Source organism: Podarcis tiliguerta (genome assembly GCF_965153285.1).
Source record: "Podarcis tiliguerta genome assembly, chromosome: 9".
NCBI classification, from domain to species: Eukaryota; Metazoa; Chordata; class Lepidosauria; order Squamata; family Lacertidae; genus Podarcis; species Podarcis tiliguerta.
Genome location: NC_139542.1, coordinates 36,933,333 through 36,956,985, shown reverse-complemented (window position 1 = coordinate 36,956,985; position 23,653 = coordinate 36,933,333). Strand labels below are relative to the sequence as shown.

The window sequence follows — 23,653 nt, the reverse complement described above, 5'->3', positions numbered from 1 at the left end:
GGTGCATATATTTTTTTGTACAAAGAACAGTTTCTGAGCTTTGATAAATAGGCTGTTTCAATTACATAAACAGTTTTATTCATCATTGAATAAAATAATTTACAAATGGGAAATCACTAGCAGGAGGGCATTTTTTTCAAAAAAATCTTTATATCAAACGATGCATGCAGTCAAAATACATTACGTTTATACTGTATCTAGGGATAGATCAGAACTGAAAGTACATATGTTTACAACAACATTTCAGATACCATGATATTCTGTAAACCTCAGTGGAGGCTGCAAATTCAAGCATTCTCAAAGCTCGGGCTTTCCACGGTTATAATGTCACAATAGAAGAGAAAATTACTGGGAACACAACAGTATGGAGGAACAGTGTTTGGCCTTCTTTGACATTGCTCTCTGATAATTCTGGCCATCTCTCTCGCCATTTCCCCATCTATCAGAGCTCCAACTCACACAAAAACCAACACATGTTAGTAGGGAATAGTGCTTGCATATGTAAACAAGTCCTATCTCTCCCTCTTTCCCAGGTATATTTGTGTTTCCACAGATATCCCCCAGCACTCTTTACGTTGTGTGGTAGCTGGTGCTCGGAGGTGGTTTGGAGGAAGGAAAACAAACTGAGGTTAAATCCAAACATGACTGAGGTCCTGTGCTCTGAGAGAAGGTGATTTACAGCTGGTCTTAGATGGTCTGCAGTTCTACTTGAGAGACCAAGGACACAGTCTGGGAGTTCTTTAGGTCTCTATGCTAACAGGGGAGGCATAGGTTGTGGTAATAGCAAGAGTGTGTTTAACCAGCTTGGGCTGCTGTATCAACTGCAGCCTTATCTGAAAAGGTCAGTAATCCATCATCTAGTCCAGGGGTCAGCAACCTTTCTCAGCTGTGGGCCGGTCCACCATCCCTCAGACCATGTGGTGGGCCGGACTATTTTTTTTTGGGGGGGGGGGTGAACGAATTCCTATGCCCCACAAATAACCCAGAGATGCATTTTAAATAAAAGCACACATTCTACTCAAGTAAAAACACAGTGATTCCTGGACCGTCCGCGGGCGGGATTTAGAAGGCGATTGGGCCAGATCTGGCCCATGGGCCTTAGGTTGCCTATCCCTGATCTAGTCACATCCAGGCTTGACTACTGTAATATGCTCTATGTGGGGCTGCCTTTGAAGATGGCCTGGAAACTTCAGCTGGTTCAGAACGGAGTCTTGATTGAGGTTAAGCTTCTGGGCTCTGTAACAACATTATTGTACCAGCAGCTCAAGTTGTGGGGGGTATTTCTGAACCCAATTTAAGGTGCTGATTTTGATCCTTAAAGCTTGAAACAATTCGGGCCCAAGTGACTTGAAAAAAATGCATGCATGCATATCAGTGTGCCCACAGGCTGAGCTCTACAACAAAAAGATATTGCGCCTGTCACCTAGATTGCTGAGATGGGTAGCCATGTTTCTGGAGAGGGCCTTTTCCATGGTGACTCCATGGCTTTGGAACTCCCTGCCACTTGGTCTCAGGAAGGCTACCATGCTACAATCATTTTGGAAGGCCTTGAAAGCACCTCTTTTTCAGGTGGCCTATTCATGATTAATGTTCTTGGTGGCTAGGCTTCTCAGTTGCTGCTTCTACGGATAAAATGTTTTATACGATCAGATAAGTATCGTTGATATTGAAGGAGTGTAGTATATTTGATCTTGTTATCTTTTGTTGTATTAATGGTATTTGTATTCCTTATGGAATTAACCCCCTCCTCTTCCTACCCGATACAACCACTGAGCTTGCTTTTCACCTTTCCAACCCCAAGTCCTGCTTTTCACCCATTTTCACCTTCACCTGTATTGGATTTGGAGATGAGTGGCCTCAAAATCTAAATAAGTATACTAGTAAAATAAACTGAATGTTGTTTTTTAACTCCAATTGATGACTCAGCACATCCACTGGTACTTTATGTTCTCTGTATTTTACCCTCTAGGGTAAATCTAGAATTCTAGTTTAAATGGTGTGGGGAGCATGCTGTTTAACAGACTTTTTAAATTTGCTGGGTGAAAGTGAAATTTCTTTCAATGCTGTTACATACTAGCAGAAACCAACCAGCCTCTGGGACCAATCTTTTCAGTTTCTGTAGTAAACACATACAACACTATTGGGAAGTTTCATCTCCTCTGACCAATTACCTGTTTAGCACTTTCAAAAGATGTATCCTGGATGCTTTGGGGAAATGCAGCTTACACTACCGAAAGATTGCATGTAAACTGAAATGTTGTGTAATTCCTACTCTGCCATGAGATAGTATGTATGTCCTGTCCTTTATCCAAAAGGATCAAGATAAAAAAGTAACATTACATTGAAATTATTGTATACAGATGGAAGAAAATTATAGCGTCTTCTTTCTAAAAACAAGTTCTGATTGTCACATTTTTCATTGCATTAGTTCCAGTTCCAGGGATTACTCTTAATGTTTGTAGTGGAAAACACTGATGTTAGGTCAAGATAGATTTGGTAAGTTTCCGTTGGATGAGAGACTACAAATATACAAGTAGAGCTTAAATGGATAAGCTCTGATCCCCCAGATGTTGTTGAACCACCAACTCTCATCATCTATTGCTATTGGCTAGGACTGATGGGAGCAGGGCCAATTTATGGCCTATTGAAAGCAAGGAAGCTTTACATAATTATTAATCCTGGATTAGGTGTCATGTAAAAACACCAGGCAGGCCACGCAAATAACGCAGAGTTGCATTTTAAATAAAAGGGCACATTCTACTCATGTAAAATCACACTGATTCCCAGGCTATCCACGGGCCAGATTTAGAAGGTGATTGGGCCGGATCCAGCCCCCAGGCCTTAGTTTGCCTACCCATGTATTAGACAGTGAGGCAGCCACCTCTGGCAGTGGATGCTAGATGGTGTGCAAGGACGCAAGCTCCTGGGGGCTGAGGCACTGTGGGGGCCCCCTCAATGTTCAGATGTCCTGACATCATGCAACGTCATGCGCATGATATCTTGACGTTGTGTCGGGCCCCCTCAGTCCTCCAGAGAAGGTGGCATCTCTGGTGATGTGGAAGGTACAGCTGCAGCAGCCCAGTTTTGGATGAGAGGTGTGTGTTACATGTGACCTATTCTAAGACCCCCAAGCTAGCTTGCTGCACTCATTTGCCATGGAGTAGCCCACCATCAGTGTTGAAGCAATATTTGGCTAGCAGTCTGGAAACATTCTATACATAAAATGGCAGGGTTGCCATTGTGGCTCAGGAAGTTGGGCTTGCTTTGGGAGTGGAAGAGGTGTTTGTGGAACGTTCTACTTCAGGTGCCAAAATAAATGGACTAGCTTTGGATACTATACACGACATTGGCTTGTAAGGGGGGGAGGGGAAGCACGCCATTTGTCGCTCCATCTCAGACAGCAAAATGTCTTGGGCTAGTCCTGAGTCACCAGATACATGGGGACGAAAGCTTTTTCACTTTTATTACCTGTAGCTGATGATTGTAATAATTGACATCAAAGTAGTTCAGGGGAAAAATGTTCTTCAATTATCTCTTGTAGAGAAACTTAAAAGCCCGTGAGACTTTAAAGCTGATTATAGCCTTTTGGATATATTTAATTGTGGTCAATTTTTAATACAAGTGCCATTACTAGTGTTTTAATACAAGAAAAGTATGTCTTCTGCTTGCCGTATAAAAATCTAAAGGTATTGAAGGAAATCCTGTCTTTCATGTGATTAATGACCTTTTAAAATAAAGAAGCTATAGAAGTTACATTCACACCTTTGCAAAGCAATTATGTAAAACTAGTGAACTTTTTTTGAGCATTAGAAAGAAAATATGGTAAAATGCTGCATCCGTGAAAGCCGCTAGTTTGGTTTTCTTCTGATCTGGGAAACCTTAAAGTGTCTGGGAATACTTCTTTATTTATGCTGATGCTCAATTGGAATTTTTTTTCAACTGAGGTGTTTTAAAATGATATCAACTATTTTTTGTGATTTTATTTTATAAAACCTCTACCGCATCTCTTGTGCCCACAAGAAAATGGCTTCCAGAAGAGTTTTCACTGAGATGTTAATCTGTGCACCATATCATACTACAGGTTGGGACTCCTATCATTTAACTGAATGCTACTTCACAAAGAAAGCCAGATGTCAGGAAGATGAAGGCTTCTCCCTTTGCCTGCTCTGTAACATGCCAGCTTCCTGCATACAGGGAGCTTTTTGTATGGAGCCGCGTTCAGTCATAGGAGTCTATACCTAACATGTGACAGTCCATGCACAGTTTGCCACCTCAGTGAGAAACAAGGTCAGGATTTCTTCTGGGAACGGCATGACTGAATTCCAGTTTTCACTCAAAGTTTATTAAAGTTTTGTGGGAAAAGAGCTATTTGGCAGTATTCCAGTCAGTATTTGGTCTGAGAATGATGTGTCAGAAAGACTCAGGAGGCCCAACAGGCCACTTAAAAATATTAAAGACATTTATTTTTCCGGAGGCCCAGTTTTAGTGTCTTTTATAGATGTCTTTAGTCTCCAGCACAAAAGCAAATAAGTCAATGCAGGCACCCACAAATACCCTCGTATGCTAATCAACACTGCTATTGGAGACAGGTTTTAAAAATTCTTTTCTTGATTGCTCAAAACTATTTTTCAGTCAGTATGTAATCTCAGAAAAAGCAGCTTCTAGGGATATGTTTAGTAAGATGAATGTCTTCCAGCCACAGTGCTGTTTCTACATTTACAAGGATCAAAGTCTATTTTCACCATCATATAGCTCCATGTTTGCCTATGCTTCTGTTCAAAAATGTCTGTTCCATCATTTTATTCCATAATGAATGCTTACAGTTAATCAAATGCACAAGTTTTTGTGGTATTATCTGCAGTTAAATACATCTTTGCAAAGCTAATATAAAATACATGTCCACATTAGCTATTTTATTCTCCCCCGTCTTTATAACCACTCGTCTCTCCAGAATTCTTCTGTAGTGTGATTCAGGTAAAAATTCTTAAAAGGGGTTCTTTTTAATGCCTATGCTTAAAGCAGAAAGATCTGTACAGGATTGTTATCAATGCAGACAAATTCAAGAACAAAACAAACCTTGATGAAGTCCCCTACCAAAATCTCCTAGGTAAACAGTAAGGACAAATGCTAATGGGGAGTAGTAGCTGGTTAAAGAACAGGAAGCAATGGAGAAAAATAAATGGTCATTTCTCACAATGGACAAAAGTAAGCAACAGGTTTTTTCCAAGGATCTGTAGTGGAACCAATGCTATTTAGGGTGTCTGGAACACCCTATGAGCTATCTCTGAAAACTGTATGAGCTATCAAGCTCGTGGTTGAACCATGTTCCTCAAAGGGACCACCTAGGCTGCATTCAGTCAGCTGAGCCAAAGAACCAATCCTGGTTCATGAAAACAGATAAAAAAATAACCTAAGAGCCATCCTTCACACTTAGTAGCTTGCCTTGCTGTTGCTTCCTTTACTCGCACTACTTGCCTGTCTCGGCTACACAACTTGTTCCTGATCCTTCTGATCTTCAGTTTCTGTTTTTGGAACTTGATCCTTGCCTGCTTTGCATGGTGCAACTCACTCTTGTCTCCATTAGCATAATAGATGACTTCAGACAGACAGCCAAGTGTCCCCTAGAACAGTCCTAAATGATCTGAAGTCAGGGGTGAGCAATGGGGTGGCAAAGTTTACAGATGACACCACACCAAAACATTCAGGATGGCAGAAGTTCAAGCACAGAACTCCAGAAGGATTGCTCTTAGCTGCATAAATGGGACAGCAATATGCCAATTGGGAATTAATATAAACAAGTATAAAATTACTGAGGCAGTTAAAAGGAAAAAAAAAACTTTTGTAGATGATACTAGGCAAGAAGAACAAATGAATGCAAACCCATGTGTTCACTCTATGAGAAGGACAATGACAAGTGCTGTCCTGTTGATTGTGGGTCAAGAAACTGCCTGCAGCTGCTTAATGGAGACAGACCTGATTATTTCAAATGTATCCATTATCTTTCAGCAGCGTGACTGAGAGGAGAGTAATGTGATTAAGAGAGAGAGGGGAAAAAAACTAGATCCTTCTTTTTAAGGGACAGGGTGTGGTATGAGAAGTGTGGAAAGAAAGTAAAATGATGCCAAATGTTGACTTTAGATATATATGTGCTACATGTTGTATTCTCTGTCTTATTTTACATCGTTTTGTTAAGGCATTATTGTGCATGCTGATCTATTATTATACAGAACAGTCACCATTGTGAATAAAGGCAAGCAGATCAAGTAGGGCTTTTAAAATGACTTAAAACAAAGAAATCTCTGGATAGAACTGCTTTTCATTTGAGGCAAAAGAATGGATTATGCATCATGGGGGGGGGAGTTTGTGAGTTTTTCTTTATCTAGCTAGTAAATGTCTGTTTGGCCTGCTTTGGAAAGATGAGGGGCAGCTGCAGACTGCTTCTGGTAGTTAAGCAAACCATAAAAGAAGGGGGATTGTGAAAGAGGTACATAACAGATGTTTGTGATTGTGAGATGTTTGCTGGCAGGATGTTATGTCTAGCCGGGTGTGGACAGTTCACTACTTTCTCAACACAGGGTATAAGAAGAAAAGGTATCAGTCTACTACCATGGGGGTATAAATTGTAAAATAAGTGACAAGAAATGTTTGATCTATAAAACTGGAGCCCATTATACATTTCTTTTGAAAGAGAAGAAGTTAATATATTCTTCTCAAGACTCACTTCTCAACAATTTACCAAACTTTGGTTAAATGTTATGCTTTTTCCAGCTGTTTGAGGAACTTTCTGAAACGATTTCAGAAAACAGTCAAAAATGGCGGGAAAACCAATGGAGCAATTTTCTGAAACTAATTTTTCCCCTGAAAGAATGCCAAAGAACTCTTTAAGGAGCAGCAACCTCAAAAAGTAGGTTGGTTTGGAATTCCAGCATAGCCAAGCGCATTTGTGCAGTGTGCATAGAATTCCAGTGGGAAGTGGAATTTTGATATATTTTTGTACAGAACAGCCACTGGAGACTAACAGTGACTGCTGTAACGCATAAAGCTGTGAAAGTGTGAATCAAGCAGCAATTGATTTCAACAGCAATCATGTCTACATGGAGGGAGAGAGAAATCTTGCTGACAGTTGACTGAGGTTTCGGAGGTCAGTTCACTTTTCATCTTTCTCTAGAGAAAAAGCAGTTGACCTACATTTTTAGATCACCCCCCCTTTCGGCTTCTTCAGTGGTACACATGGCGTCTGTGTATTGTATCAAGATTTGTCAAGCCCCTTCCTTATGGTGTCTTACGTGTGCCCCACCAATTGTAAAAATATCTGCCCTTTTTAATAGGCCGAAAAGGCACAAATTAAGAGATAACTGCTGATCCGTGTTTGCAATGGTACAGTTCCCTTAGTGGGATTATGTGAGGCAAGGCAAGTAGACACTTAGCAGATGGTGCCATTTTGGGAGATATCACTCTATCTGACCTTACAAAAAAATGTACTTCTATAATATCATCATATTTGATTTTAATGCTTTGACTGTCTTTGTTTTTATGTCAATAGTGTTAGGAACAAGGGAAGCTGCCTTATACTACTGAGTCAGGCCTTAGGAACAAACGGAAGCTGAGCCAGACCATTGGACCATCAAGCTCAGTATTGTATACACACTGCCTGCCAGTAGCTTTCCTAGGTTTTGCTTTGGAGTCTCCTCCAGACCTACTGGAGATGCCAGGGACCGAACTTGGAGCTTTCCCATGGATTACTAAAGTACATTGGGTAAAGTACATTGTAGAAGGAGTCTTCTTTTGTACAAGACCAACTGTTTTAAATATATTTTTGAAGATATCTTAGCCTAAATAGATCCTAAATAGCCTAATTAGATCAATGTAAGGTTTGCTTCCATGGGATAGTATCTTTACCACCAGCCAGCCCCATATTCTTTCTGCCTTCTCCCTCCATTGAGAGGGATGTAGTGTGATGCAGTGGTTAAGAGCGATAGACTCGTAATCTGAGGAACCGGGTTCGCATCTCCGCTCCTCCACATGCAGCTGCTGGGTGACCTTGGGCCAGTCACACTTCTTTGAAGTCTCTCAGCCCCACTCACCTCACAGAGCGTTTGTTGTGGGGGAGGAAGGGAAAGGAGAATGTTAGCCGCTTTGAGACTCCTTCGGGTAGTGATAAAGCGGGATATCAAATCCAAACTCTTCTTCTTCTTCTCCCTCCAAAGCAGGAATGCGGAATCTGTGGCCCTCTAGATGTTTTTGGATTAAAATTCCCTTTTCTCTGCCCACTGGCCATGCTCACTGAGGCTAATGGGAGTTGAAGCCTAGCAACATCTGGTGCCTGGAAGCTGGGCTTCCATTGCCAGGGACCAGAGAAGATTGTATGGCTGTGTCACACATTCCTTTATGTTTGCACCTTTTTGCAAGCCACTTTGTGAGCCATCTTGATTGAAAAGTGGGACATAACTACAATAAATAATGGATATTAATATAAATAAAGCCATTTCAGAACCTGTAATTACGTATACATAAAGAATGGCAACCTCATTTTTGTTTTTCTTGCTTGCAGAAATGTCTCTTCCACTGTCCATATTCAGTAAATGCTCAGACTCTTTCAGCTGTCTTCTTCTCATGGTTGGTAGATGGAACAGTGACACTTTGTTACTCACCTTAGTTGTTTTCCTGGTGGGCCAAGCACACACAGTGTAGGAGGCTAGTGGTTTCTCCACATTGCTCATTTTGGGGGAGAGTCTGCAACTAACAATTAAGATCATAAACAAAAGTGAGGGGAGATGGTCCTAACAGATCAATGTTTTTCTGTTTCCCTTCATCCCTCATTGGTGCTGATGTGATAAATTAAGCAGAACAGTATTACCATGAGGTGGGAGAAAACCAGTAGGCAATGGCAATCAAGCCAAACTAATATGGTAAACATTCTGGGGCATGATTGTGTCAGTTATCCGAATAAGGATATATTGAGGTGTTGTCTCAGATATGTGTCTTTCGACTGTGATACCGGAGTCAAGGCTTCATATAGGTTTATTTGTGTATGCTATACCGAGCTTGTGTTTTTCTGCTGAGCCGTGGCTGCAAATTGGACACATTTTGCTTTGATTTTTGTGGCCCTGCTTCCTAGGTACCATGTGTGCAGCAAGATGGGCAGGGCAAGGCAGAGAAAATTATGGCATAGGCTGAGCTAGTGGGAGACTACAATGGTGCTTGTATGAACCTGCATTTTGTCTGCTGCTGCCCCAAGACTGTGATTAGGAAGTAACTCTTATCTAGTAGCATTCCATGGCCAATGAGCATGCTCATTAAATATTTTGTGTACTTCAAGTTTCCCTGAGCCTGCTGCTCTTGTGTGGGGCTACTGTCATTTTGTCATTTAGCACTTACCTTTGAATATTGGAAATAGAGGGAATGCATATTAACAGGGTAGAACCAAGACGCTTTTCCACTGAAGGACGGGTTGTTGTCCCATCCCCATTCCAAGCACAGAATACAATTGTACTAGCAGCTGAATCCTACTTCAACACTGGTGATCCTCCACTGAGGGCATCTGCTTTGCTTAGGGCTCACGGCGTAGACTGTAACTCAAGCAAACAGCTAGGAGGAACAGCACTCCAGCATTCCTCACTTGAGGCAGCTGCCCCTCTCTGCCCAGCGACAGGGCCAGCTCATAATAAGAATAATTATGCTACTGAGAAAGGAGCACGAAGAATATAGAGTCCTTTTATTACAATTAGAAGTGTGGTAACAGAAATATGGTTTCCTGAATTGTGGTAATGGAAATGCAGGCTTTCAAAGGGCTGAGGAAAGGAGGAGGGGGGAATGAAAAATCAAATATTTCACTCTACTCATGGCTCTAGTAAACCACTGCAATGTGAAGTGGTAAAATCAGGAGTATAAATGGCTCTCTAGAGAAATCAAATTGTTAGCACATTGCACGTCCTGTCATATTGACATTGAAGTTGACTCCACTGTCTCGGAACCAGAAAAAGTTATTTATGTCACTATATAAGGATATTTATATTCCTACAGTGTTATGCGTAGGCTGTTTAGAATACAATTTTTAAAAACTTTTGTTCCTATTAAAAATTACATATTACTATTTTGCTTGAAATCATGAACATATACATATGTATACAAACAGACAGAAGCCATGAAAATAAGCACTCATAAAAATACATAGACATTTACAGAGGATAGTTAAATATATATATATACATACATACATATTACAATATTACACTCTATCTGTAAAGCTTTTCGGAATTGTTTAGCAGATTTAACTGTAGGCACTTTGGCCTAAACCCAACACAAAGTTAGGCCAGCCATTGATTTGCATCTGACTTAGTAAATTATGCACAGAATTGTGTCTTCCACTTGAAATACAGCCATTCACATGGCTATTTTCCTCAGCTAAGCATCACAGGTGCTATGAATCTCCTGGCAGTTTTCCTGTGGCATGCATATTGTATACTACACTGCTAGATGTAATACATTTTGATGGCTAATAAAATGCTACCTGTATGGCAATAGCAGCCAAAAAGAACCCCTGCCACATGGTAGAGGTTATGACAATGATGAGGATGTTATTATGCAGTTACATGGATTCAAATATCACTTTTTTGTTGTTATTGTATTTGTGAGTTGCCGGTTCCTTCAGGAGATGCTCAAGGCAACATACATCAATTCAAAGTGGAAAACTGATAAGATATCAAAATTTAACACCTTTAGAATGCTGCATTGCCAACAGCAGTGGTCTGGCTGATTTATAATTGTTGCAAATGAATTCCGAACAATGGAATATGCCTGAAGTGACCAACCCCCCCCCCCTCAACTCACGTACAGAAGAGGTAATAACAGTTGGGACTGATTTCAGGATTTCCCTGTGCAATTCCGAACATATTGGTTGCAACCTTCATTACTTATTTGTATCTCCCACTAAAGCTAATAGGACTCACATATCAGACAATAAGATCTGGAGCCATTGTGAGCTGGATATGCACTGCAAAACCGAGGGGAGCAGAATGGTTTGTAGCAAAACTGAAATACTGGATGGTCTAAAGCAATGTGGAGATAACAAATTTTTTTTCTATCACTGTTGTACTCAAAAGGGGATTTTGATGCACAAACAACAGGAGCAAAGAAGGATATAGAAAATGCTTTTACAATGTGCTTACTTTCAGGAGTTCCTTGTATTTGTTGGGGATTTTTTCTTGTTTAATTTTTATTAAGAAGCCTTGTGCAAATTTCAATCTAGTCTAAATCAACCCCACCATCACAAGAAGCACTCGCCCTGGTTTTCCACCATGAGGGATTTGGCCACGAACACAATATTTCGCCAAGGCATGCTTGGATGCATATTCCCCATTCATGTTACAATACCCATACGAGCTGGTGGATTAGGGTGCAACTAAATGAAATTGGGGGGGGGGGGCTGCTATCAGGGCCTCCAGATTTTTTAGTTCAGAGCAGACATAGGCAGCACCAAACTAGAATAGGAGCACAGGCTTGGAGAAGGGAGGTTTAACTTTCCTGCCTGAGCTGTTTCCCCTATCTAAACAGACCCTCCAATGCTGCTCTTTGACCCATGGGGGGAAATGTACAGGAACCTCATAGCAGTCTTAAGCAGTTAATTTAAATAGGAAAAACAGTGTAGGGAAAGTGCATGTGTATATAGTTATTCCCTGTCTTAAAAAAAAATAATTACAAGGCAACTTAAAAATACAACCATGAAAGCAGAAAAGGTGTCCCACGGAGACTTACTCTTAACACAAATGCGCATAGGATTGCAACCTTAAAAGCACATATTGGTGCTGCCACAATAAAAGCCCCTTCTCTGGCACTAGCAAAGCACATTTGATTTGATGAGAGTCTAGAGAGCACAGCCTCAGAAGACAATCTTATGGAACTCTTTAGGTGGGGTGGACAGAAAGCAGACTGAGGTGCTTTGCAATAGTTCAGCAAAGGTGAAATCTTCCACTTGTTTCATGATAGAAATTAGAAGTACTGTGGCATTCCCATTTTGATTTGCCCCCATAACAGATTCTATCAGATTAGAGCAGGGCTTACCAAACGTGAGTCTCCAGCTGTTTTTCAACTACATTTCCTTCATCCCTGACCACTGGGTCCAACAACAGCTGGAGACCCAAGTTTGGGAATGATTAGAGTATAAGGCTCATCATCAAATAAGAAAAATGAAAACATGGCTAGCAAATGGGTCTTGAAAGGTGATTTCACATTTATGCTGATTGATATATACAAATATACCTGGTTCATAAGGAGTCTGCATATTTCTTTTATTTCAGTACCTTTTGGCCCTCAGTTTGTGTCCTATGCATCTAGCAATGTACACAAAAGACAATTATCCCGTTAATGCGTCTTCCGGCTTACTGAGAGGGAACGGGAAAGGCATGGGGAGATTGCTGCAGTGTTGTGTGTGGCAGTGGGGCCAATCTGATGCCCCCATTGCCAGGCACTGTAATGCACCAAGCTCTTTTTGCCTCATTCCTCCCCTCTTGGTGAGCATCAGTGACCTGCTGTGTTGGAAAGCCAGGAGGACAATGGAAGCCCACCTGCCCTGCCTCACTGGCTCCTGCTATTAAAAAGGCTTCTGGCTGAACATGCTTTAAAATGTGGAATACACTTACTAAACTATCTCATGTCAAGAGAATGGTCCTACATTTTGTCAGTCTTTCAAAACAATTCCATCATGACTCACAGTGACTTACAAAATTCTTCAAAACGGCAGCATGCACAATACACTTACTGAGAATGTCCACCTGGAGTCTGCTGATAGTTTGCAGAATGCTGTGCAGATTCTTCTTGTTTTCACCAAAATATGAATTTCTTTGTAAGGGGTAGGGCAAAGCTTTCTTGCTACCATTTAGAAATCTGCACAGAGCTTCACTTGTGGACGCTTTGGTCATCTTTGGACTTAAGTGCTAGGGCACTGAGCCTTCAAATGAAATGTGCTTATTGAGTCCCAAATTGTTTTTCTGTTTATAAAGCTGCAGTACACCATTTTTGCTTTCGCCCATCGCAAAGTGCAGTCTCCACCAAACGTCAGTTTAAGCTGTCTTTGTGGATGCTCCGTTCTGTGTAGTGATTGTTCAGTTCGTTGTTTTTCCACTGAATACTTGTTCCGTTCATAGGAACAGATGATACTTGACTCCCTGTCTGGTAGCACTTACAGCCAAAGCATGACTGGCAAGAGAAAAATTCCAAACCATGTTAATACTCCATTCCTTTATGAAGGATCATCCCCTGTCTTCAGTGGAGAGCAGAAGCTTCCAGGGCAGGGGCAGAATTAGATTTCTAAAATACTGGATTGTTTTTTCTTATGATACTAAATATAGGCATATTTCAGACAACATGCTAAACCATGGTTTGCACCAACCATAGTTTGGAACCCAAACCATGGCTTCAACTTCTAAATATACAGCATGCAAACCATGGTTTAGAGCAACCTTCCCCAACCTCATGCTCTGTAGATGTTTTAGACAAAAGCTCCACCACCCCAAGTCAACAGGATCAGAAGTCAAGGATTACGATCAGTCAAAAACAACAGGTTAGAAAAGTCTAATTTAGTACTTCCATTTTATATCTTCTTTGAAGTCAATATTAGAAGGTGACCCTTGTCTTAATGACATTGCATTCTCTGGAGGCAAAGCAGCAGCTGCAATCGCCGTTTGCCCATTTAGACATTACACCAAATCACAGTTAGCACAAACCATGGTTTGCAAAACTACTTCAGAATATGGTGTCTGTTTCTGGTTTGCTAGTCAACCATAGACCATGGTATGTCAATACAAACATCACATCATATCATACGCAAGCTTCCTTAGTCATGGTTTGGTTTAATGTCTGAATTGAGTCACTCTGTAAGTACATCAGGGCCTGGATTCTACAGTCCCAATTTGGTCAAAGTATTGAATTCAATATTAGCTTTTCCTAAGTAAGCTGTTCAAGACATTCCTGCATACCAGCTGGACCAATATTTATTTGTTTGCTATTAAAAGATCTCCAAATAAGCATACCAAAGAATTAATGCCATAAGCTGAATAGAGATTGGGCCACGTTTAAGCTCATTGGTTTCAGTGAGCTTTAGTGCACCTAACTTTGAATCTTACTGTTTCACCATATTCATATAGATTGCAATATAAAACACGCATGCTGTTATTTACTCATCCTTCCTATACTTCTATATCAATCCCTGCTGCTGTTCATCCTGGAGAGCTTTGTTCATAGCTGTCAACTTTTCCCTTTTCTTGTGAGGAATCCTATTTGGAATAAGAGAATTTCCCTTAAAAAAAGGAAAAAGTTGACAGCTATGGCTTTGTTGTAGTGGGAAGATTTGAAAATATGGCCCTTGAGAACAGTTAACTACCAATCAAAGCACAAGGGATACTTTCACAAACAACATGCACAAATGTGATGAGCATTTCAGCTAATTCTCTCTCCCACCAAATGAAACAGGTTCCTCAAGATTGAGGAGGCTGGCTTATTTGAACAGAAGTAAGTGGTTGGTGAAAAGAGGATTATCCTCTTTGTTATGAAATCTGACAGCAGAAGGAATCTGGCGGACAAGTCAAGCGGACTAAATTGCAGAAGAAATAGGCAAAGTCTGAATTGATTACACTGGTCACAGTCTGGACATGATAGTGCAACATTCCTGGGGTCTCCTTTACTTTAGTTCTTTATGAAAAGCTCGGGAGTGGATTTTCTCTATGGGAAGCTGTATCTTACAAAGGAAAGGATGTGGGTGAATTTACAACCCTCCAGTGTAAAGTTGAGGTCAAAATCTGTAGTGTGGAATCAAGAAGCTCAAGTTCCTAACTCCTGCTCATTTACTGAAGAGCCAACTGAGAGTCATGCTACAACTTTTTTTACCATAAATTTCTGCACCAGAAATAATAATCTAAGAAGTGACCACAGAATTCATAAAACCACAAAATTCTATTGCCCTGTGGAATAAATCCCTCAGTACACTCCCCTCCCCAATCAAATGCCTAAAAGGGAGGCACGGTATTCTAAATTTTGCTAAATGCCTTTCAGGAATAACATATAGGCAAACAATAACAAGTTCAGGCAAATGTTGCTGAATGTTGCATGAGTTTCATGTGTTATGACTAAAAGATTCTCATGGGTCTCCCATTGGTTATGTGACCAATCAGTGGGTGGGAAGAAATAATGCTACTCTTTCACATTTTCTCCCTTAGATGCATATTTTGACAGCTTAATTTCCTTCTTTACAATACATCGCAATCCTTACCTGGAAACAGTTTTTGAACTTCTTGCTGACAAAATAGAGTGCTATAGGGTTTATGCAGGAATTTATGGTCGCTAAATTCATGCCGATATAATCGAGTGTCAACAAAAAGCTAGGGTTAAGAAAGAAAGCAAAACATTACAACCTTTCGCATTCTGGGAGCGTATTACATATAGCTTTGTGAAATCCCTTCTTGGGTACCTACCTAGCAAAAAATATGATCATACAGAATATGTGTCCAGTTTGAAGTTAGACTGTGACACATGCATAAATTAGTATTAAGAAGTGTCTGTCAGCTGTGGAGAACTTGCACAGAGATTGGTGCAAACATTTAAAACCTTTCAGTACTAGGTAAAAGCATATTTGTTCTCCCAGGCATTTGGTGGACTATAATACAGTGGTACCTTGGGTTACATATGCTTCAGGTTACATACGCTTCAGGTTACAGACTCCGCTAACCCAGAAATAGTACCTCGGGTTAAGAACTTTGCTTCAGGATAAGAACAGAAATCGTGCTCCGGCGGCACGGCGGCAACAGGAGGCCCCATTAGCTAAAGTGGTGCTTCAGGTTAAGAACAGTTTCAGGTTAAGAACGGACCTCCGGAACGAATTAGGTACTTAACCTGAGGTACCACTGTAATGGTTGCTGTGTATTGGTGAAATGCAATGTGCTATGAAGAATTGATGCTTTTGAATTATGGTGCTGGAGGAGACTCTTGAGAGTCCCATGGACTGCAAGAAGATCAAACGCATCCATTCTTAAGGAAATCAGCCCTGAGTGTTCACTGGAAGGACAAATCGTGAAGCTGAGGCTTCAATACTTTGGCCACCTCATGAGAAGAGAAGACTACCTGGAAAAGACCCTGATGTTGGGAAAGATTGAGGGCACAAGGAGAAGGGGACAACAGAGAACGAGATGGTTGGACAGTGTTCTCGAAGCTACAAACATGAGTCTGACCAAACTGCGGGAGGCAGTGGAAGACAGGAGTGCCTGGCGTGCTCTGGTCCATGGGGTCACGAAGAGTCGGACACGACTAAACGACTAAACAACAACAACAATGTGCTATGAAAGTTTTTTTGCAGTTTTTCTGGGCCCGTTATGGGGTACGTAATGTACTATGTTATGTTGTTATGTTATGTTATGTTATGTTATGTTATGTTATGTTACGTTACGTTATTATCTTTTTAAAGTCACTTAGAGATGTTTTCGTAGCAAGTAAGGGGTTAGAAGAGAAAGATGGAGAGCATCAGCAACAGCAAGAGCTCAGAGTTTGGGGTTGGGTTTTTAAAATATAAATCTGTACACCACTTAGAAATCCTGAGTATCGAGTGGTATATAAATAGGTGAAATAATTAAGAAATAAAACAGGGACAGATAAAGTATGGTCTGGGATGTGAAAACCTGACCTAGCCTTTTAATCACCATTATTATAAGGTAAAAAGAGGGTATTTTAAAATAAACTATTTGAAAAGGACAAGTTCATGCAAGCATATTGGCAACTGCAAAGGAACGCAGTGATCCCTTGGGTGTGCCTTTATTTTTCAGTGTCTGACTGCAAGTAGTTGAAGGCCAATTGCGATGTAATATTATTATGTGCTTTTATGTTTCCTTTCTCGAAATGTGTGTCTAGAGCCACAATATTGTGCGTGTCTTTAAGCACTTCATAGATGGAGCGCTTTCCACATTTTTTCCTGGATATGATGAGCTTCAGGTTCGGCTACACACAGCAGCGTTTCGACATCCAAATGTGCCACATTACGAAGCGCGATGTACACTGATGGCTCTATAAATAATACTAGGAATAATAAGAAATGCTTCTGTGTGACCTGGATAATGATCTGTGGAAAAGAGATGTCTGCTTTTTTACAGTCTGCACTAAATCCTGCTGACATAGCTAATCAGGGAGGAATCGATTCAATTGTTTGACTAGAAGCAATAAAGAAGTACAGACAAGTGGCCAAAGCAATATGGAGTCAAACCAATAATGCCCCACCAACCATCTTGCATGAAATGTAAAACAAGTAGCTTTCAAATATCCATTTCCATAGTTGCACATGCGCTGATGCCAATTGGCTTCTCAGGCTACTCTATTCACCTGCCCCCTCGGCACATTACATACAACCCAAATTTAAAACCATACCTGAGCAATTCACATCTTTTAGGGTCTTTTTCAGAATACAACATTTGCTTCAAGATCCGGCTCAAATGGAGAGGAAACCAGCAAAGGGCAAAGATGACAACTAGGCAGAAAACCGTCTTTGCGACTTCTCGTCTCTGGAGGATGAAAGGACATGTATGAATTCACAGATGTGGGCCAAGCAAAGTGCAAAACTACTGGGAATAAAATAGAAGCTGTCCAAATATAAGAAAAGCTTATGGCTATGAAGGCATGAAGCTAGTGACTGATGATATTGCAATGATGACTCAGGGGAAACAGCCATATGCATGGGAAGCTTTCAACCAGGGCCCTTCCACACCACAGATTACTGTGGACTTGGTGCAGCTCATGTATATAGGATTTTCACAGCATCCACATGATGTCATCCTCATCCAAGCCTGGCTTAGTACCAAAGTTCATATCCCCATTCAAGTCATGAAACTCCCTGAGCAACATTGGGCCAGTGACTGTCTTTCAACTTAACCTGCCTTGCAGGGTTATTGTGATAAAACACATCTTTGAGCTCCTTTATGTAAAGGTGGGATATAAAGGTAACGATAAACAATAAAAGTAAAATGGGACCTCGTGTTTTTCCTGCATCCCATATTATGCCCCCCCCCATTCAGGATTTACCATTTCTCTGATAGTGCTGACAGCGGCGATTTATTGGATTTTCTGCAGAAATGATGCATCCAGTTTAAGTGGGAAAATAGTATGGGGCTGCATTTTGTTGAGGATGGAGTTGTGTGGACTCTGCACAAAACTTGCACTCTTGACCAAACCTGAGTCCACAATAAACTGTTTGGAAACACTCTCATTCTAATGGCCAGCTGCTGCAGCCTTCTCACCAATTCTTCTTATTGTGTACAGCTTCAGAACGGTCATCAGTGGATTTCTGATGTACATCAATCTCAGGAGCCAGGTGAACATTCAAAGAAGTTCCAAACAGGATTTGCAAAACGTTCAATAACTACATTAATCATCCCCTATCACTGCTAGAAATGCATTGTTACTCAGACTTGGCTAAAGTAGAAATGATAATACGTTGAGAAGCAAAAATGTAGGAATGTATCTTTGGCACATTGTTAACTAGAGTTCAAGGAATCCAGAAAGTAGGATTTTAAGGTTAGAAAGTGAGCGAGCAAAGCTGTCACACTTGTTATAAAAAAGCAAGCAACCCTGTCTGGCCTCTGAAGCATTGCGTCTGCATCAGCTGCTTGCACTTGAGATTACCCTTATGTTTTGAGTTTGCCTGAATACCTTTGGGTCAAAACTCATCTTTCGCCATAGCTTCTATTTTGGGAATGCCTTTGATTACAGCTCGCTCTAAAAAGTTCGGAAAGATAACGCACGGAAAATAGACGTCAGAAAATGTTTCCTAGGCATCTCCCTCCCTTCCTTACCTGCTTCAGATGTTCACTGAGAGCTATTCTCAGGTTGCTCTTCCTCCTGTTCAGCATCTCACAGGTCATGAGGGTGTAGAAGAAGGCGGTGCACGCAAGCGGCATGCAAAAGTAGAAACCAAAGAGCCACCAGTCCTTTGCTTTGGCATAAAACTGCAGAGGAGAGAACCAAAATGGAACAACTTATTGCTCAATGCAATGCCTTCTTGCATTGACACCCGCCAAGGGCAACATTCAGAAATCAAGCAGTAGGAGAAGGTAACATTTCATTACCATTCGACTGCCCGGTTTACACTCGCATGTATGTGGGTACACACAAATACAACTGCCAGTTGTGACAAGATAGTGTCTTCTACAGTACCTGAGGCAGCAGACAAGATTAGGTCTTCTAAAATAGGCTATGTGGCCCCAGAAAAGAATAGCTAGAGGGGGGCTTAGGAAAGCTACTTTTGCTCCCTAACATCTGTCCCCTGAAGTGGTCTGCCTAAGACTAGAGGCAGCCCTGTTTACTCAGGTCAAGGCACCTTCCAATCTGTTTTGGCTTGGGACTTGTGACCCTTTGTAGACGTGAAAGCATGTGCAGAAAGAAAGCAACTAGGCAAAAATGACCCAAATCTCAACTTTCAAATCCCAGGGATCCGTGACATGGTTACTAACATTTGTGCTAAAATCAAAGAGCAATAGAAGTCTTGCTAAATAGCTTGTCCCAGTGAAAACTCTGCTTTGTTACCTTTTAAGGCTTTTGCGAATGGCTTTGATTCCAAAAGGTCCAGGTTAAGAATGTCTTGTAAGTGTAATCGTGCTCTGCTATCAGTAGCAAGATTAACTGTCTTGCTCATGTACCAGGCAGAAAGAGGCCACTTAAGCATGCACTAGTCTGGAAAATGTGGAGCCCAGATTGCTGTTTCCAGTGACTTTCAATGTATGGTTTCTTTAACCCCTCCTGGCCAGAATGTAACCCTTTACATGGTATGTTTACTATGTGACAAGAAGCAGCGGGTGGCTGGGACATCCCAGTACATTTCCCAATTAAAGTTAAAGGCTGCTGGAGATTTTGGGTGAGTATCTTTCACAAAACACTTCAGAGTTTTGCTAATAACGATAAACATTTCTTTGCCATTTCTAGAGATAACACACATGCACAAACATAATCCTATCTCTTGATTATTGGTCACTGGAAGGTATGTGTATAAAGGGGAATCCTTGTTTTCTCACAATATTTTCCCATCGGTTGTTAATTCTTAGCAGATGTCATTTTCCTTGTTCCCACACTGGAATATGATGATGTTAATAGCTGAGGATTACATGTGGTTCTTTGCTACTGTTCAAAGGAGTCAGAAGTCTGCCGTTCTGTTTATGCATATTTCAACGGCAGAGCTAGCTTTGGAAGAGGAAGATTAAAGCTTTTACCACAAATTAATATATTCTTAATGAAGCAATATTTTTAGCCATTTTATAATTGCAGGCTTTGGCTATATGGAGGGGGGGAGGAGAGAAAAAGAGGGATGGGGGGGTGAGGGAAGGAGAGAGTTGCACAGGAGAGCAATTTACTTCAGGCCCTTTAGCCTGGGGCCTGAATGTAAAACTTTCTCATTTCAAAGATCTTTCACAGATGATGCCACTGAATCAATGGCAATGCTGTGAGAAAGTGCTAGTTAGCTAACTGTTGGCAGCCATGGAACTGAAGGAAATGCTTCCCTTGAGATATTTCACGTTAAAGTAGGGCAAAGTTTAGACCAAAATGGATTCTTATCTGTTTGCTTTTTTCAGCTACTTAGATGGAATCAAAACAATAAAAATAGCAAATTAGAAACAATAACACCGAAAGATTGTCAGGTCAAATTTAGCCTCAGAGAAGAAGGGAGGGAATTGCCTCAGTTTAGACCTCTATTGTCCAGACAACTCCTTCCTTACAACTGTCCTCCTCCTTGTTGATTTCATGTTGTTTCATGGAACACTGTCATAAGGTGCTTGAAGAAGTTGGACGTGATAAGCACCCTGCAGGGCCAGGATTAAATGTATTTCTGCACTACAAAGCAGGAAAGTGGTTACTGTGCTTTTGTGGATTCCTAAAGGTGTAACTACACCAGATCTTTTTATTACTCTTGAGAGGACTCGAGGAACTGGTCTGAGTTTGTTGGCTTGGTCACTATTTCTCTATGCAACAAAAAAACTTCAAACCTTCTGGCTATTTTGCATGTTTCAAGGCCTCTTCACACAACCACCGATAATACAGCAACCATGTATAAAACATCTGCCCATGCAATCATCTACAAGTGCCTTTTGTTGTTGTTGTTTAGTCGTTTAGTCGTGTCCGACTCTTCGTGACCCCATGGACTAGAGCATGCCAGCCATTCCTGTCTTCCACTGCCTCCCGCAGTTTGGTCAAACTCATGCTGGTAGCTTCGAGAACAGTATCCAACCATCTCGTCCTCTGTCGTCCCCTTCTCCTTGTGCCCTCAATCTTTCCCAACATCAGGGTCTTTTCCAGGGAGTCTTCTCTTCTCATGAGGTGGCCAAAATATTGGAGCCTCAGCTTCAAGATCTGTTCTTCCAGTGAGCACTCAGGGCTGATTTCCTTAAGAATGAATAGGTTTGATCTTCTTGCAGTCCATGGGACTCTCAAGAGTCTCCTCCAGCACCATAATTCAGAAGCATCCATTCTTCAGCGATCAGCCTTCTTCATGGTTCCATACATCACTACTGGGAAAACCATAGCTTTAACTATACGGACCTTTGTGGCAAGTGCCTAGTACATGCGATATTCAATGTAAGCTTGCAAGCTGAGAAGAAGTCAGGGACTCTAGAGAGGTGTTGCCAGTCAAAGTGGACAATACTGAGCTAGATGGACCAGTGGCCTAACTGGATATAAGGCGGCTTCTTCCTGTGTTCCAGTGAATAAAAGAAAAGCATGCTGAATCGGGCCAGTGGCTTGGCTAGTCCAGGATCGTGTTATCACAGTGGCCAACCAGATGCCTGTGAGAAGCCAGCAAGCAGGACCTGAGGGCAACAGCAATCTCTTCACATGGGCTTCCCAGAAACTGGTATTCAGAGGCTTACTGCATCCAACAATGGAAGTAGAACACAGACATTTTGTCTAGTAGCCATCAATAGCCCCACCCTCCATATTTTTATGCTGTTGGATCCTTTCCCACTTGACTTCATATGAACACATGAAAATGCTTTACAATAAATCAGGCAATTGGTCTTTCCAAACCACAACTGCTTACATTTACTTTCCTAGCCCTCTAAACAGGAGAAGCCAGCAGGGGATTGGACCTGGGATCTTCGTCATCATACGAAGCATGAAAATTCATAGGAAGAAGGAATTTTCCTTGGTTCTGTCAAAACAGTACACCTCATGTAGATACAACAAATCTATCTTCTCCCACTAACGCTAAATTGCTATGCTGGGGGGGGGGGGGGGAAAGCAATGCTTGAAAGAATACCAAAGGCTGTATCCAACCAATTTAGAATTTTAAAGGAGTGACACTTTGGGCATTTTAAAGCTGTAAAAGTTAAACTAAGATGTCTGCAAATGATTAATTATGGCAATTAAGCTTACACGGATCTTCCATCAAGTTTTGTACTTTGATGTAAGTGACACAGGCATTCTTTTGTTTGCCGTACGAGTACACATGGAACTAGTCTTCTACAGGAAACGTGCTCTTTCACATGTTCCCTAAAGCACTTGGCCTTTTGGGATTTACATCCTAGCACAAATATTTGAAAGAAGGGCTATCAAAAACAATAATAGCTAAGAGGTTTCTAAGACCAATGAAAATGAGATAACCATAAAGTTCTACTAAAGTCAGCTGACATGATTTATTGTAACATTTGCTACTAGACTTAAGGAGAGGCTTTCCCTTTTAATCTCCCATTCATTTATTTGGAGCTTACGTGACTATGTCTTCTCTCTGTTCTACATTATCTTCTTCAGTTACACAAAAATTAACATTCTGGAATTGGACGTCACCAAAATATAAGGGGGAGGAACCCTGTTGCAATTGAAAGTTTGCTTTTATAATGTTTTGGGAAGGCAGAATAGCAGCCTATTTTTCTTAGGAAGAAATAGGGTGGGGTGGGATTTCCTTATGTATTTAATAAAAACAGATTATAAGCAGTTGCACATGTCTTTTGCACAGTGTTTTATTCGGCTAAACAATAGCAGCCTCTGAGTTTCACTGGCCATGAGTTTCGGCAGAGGGATAACAGAGGAGGCTATTAACACTTTCCCTACCGACATTTGCCCCCACTCAAAACCTTTTCCCCTCCCCGCCACACACAATGTTCTTCCTTCTGCAGGGAAAAAGATACTGGATCCCTGCAGAAAACAAACAGGATTGAGGGAGGGGAAAGGTAAGAAAACAAAGTTATAAACAGCCCTTCCACTGAAACTTGCAGTCCCTAGATGTGAACATTTTCAGGAACCAGGAAAGAGAATGGTGTTATTAACATGATTTTAGTAGAAAGAGGTAAACAGAGTGAGGCCGCTATAACCTTTCATGGCTGTCTATGAGCTGGAAGGACACCTCTAGTGGCTAAACCATGGTCAGGAACCAGCTGATACAAGCCATCTAACATTTAAAGAGTTTTGAATAATTTTATTAAAAAAAGATGGGAACATTTTGGATTTCTCCCACTGTGCCATGCTTGGGCACCTGGGGTGTTGTCCTAACCTTTCCCATATTTCCATCTCCATATGAGCCAACCTTTCCCTCCATCCACTCAGCCTTTGCCTCTTCTCCCATTCTTAGTCCTTTTATCCCACCACTCCAGACTGCCCCATTGCAAATGGAAAGATAAGAACCATGGCTGTATTTTGATACATA

At 41.2% G+C, this 23,653-nt stretch overlaps 1 protein-coding gene and 1 long non-coding RNA gene across 4 annotated transcripts in view; one reads left to right on the top strand and one right to left on the bottom strand.

Moving 5' to 3' along the window:
* The first annotated feature begins 8,001 nt into the window (after positions 1-8,001).
* On the top strand, positions 8,002-10,105 carry LOC310685484. Its single transcript, XR_014515318.1, has 2 exons — positions 8,002-9,203; positions 9,250-10,105. It is a non-coding gene; the product is annotated as an uncharacterized lncRNA (long non-coding RNA).
* EDNRA (endothelin receptor type A) overlaps positions 9,695-23,653 on the bottom strand; it is a 28,801-nt gene continuing 14,842 nt past the window's right edge. For 2 of the 3 annotated variants that reach the window (XM_083457471.1, XM_083457472.1), the window contains exons 5-8: positions 18,822-18,974; positions 17,401-17,534; positions 15,263-15,371; positions 9,695-13,194 (exon numbers count right to left, since the gene is read on the bottom strand). In XM_083457471.1, coding sequence (XP_083313597.1) covers positions 13,054-13,194; positions 15,263-15,371; positions 17,401-17,534; positions 18,822-18,974 — 537 coding nt within the window. In that variant the 3' untranslated portion in view covers positions 9,695-13,053. Of the gene's footprint in view, positions 13,195-15,262; positions 15,931-16,323; positions 17,535-18,821; positions 18,975-23,653 lie in introns of all 3 variants that reach the window. The other variant, XR_014515143.1, reaches the window with a different exon arrangement.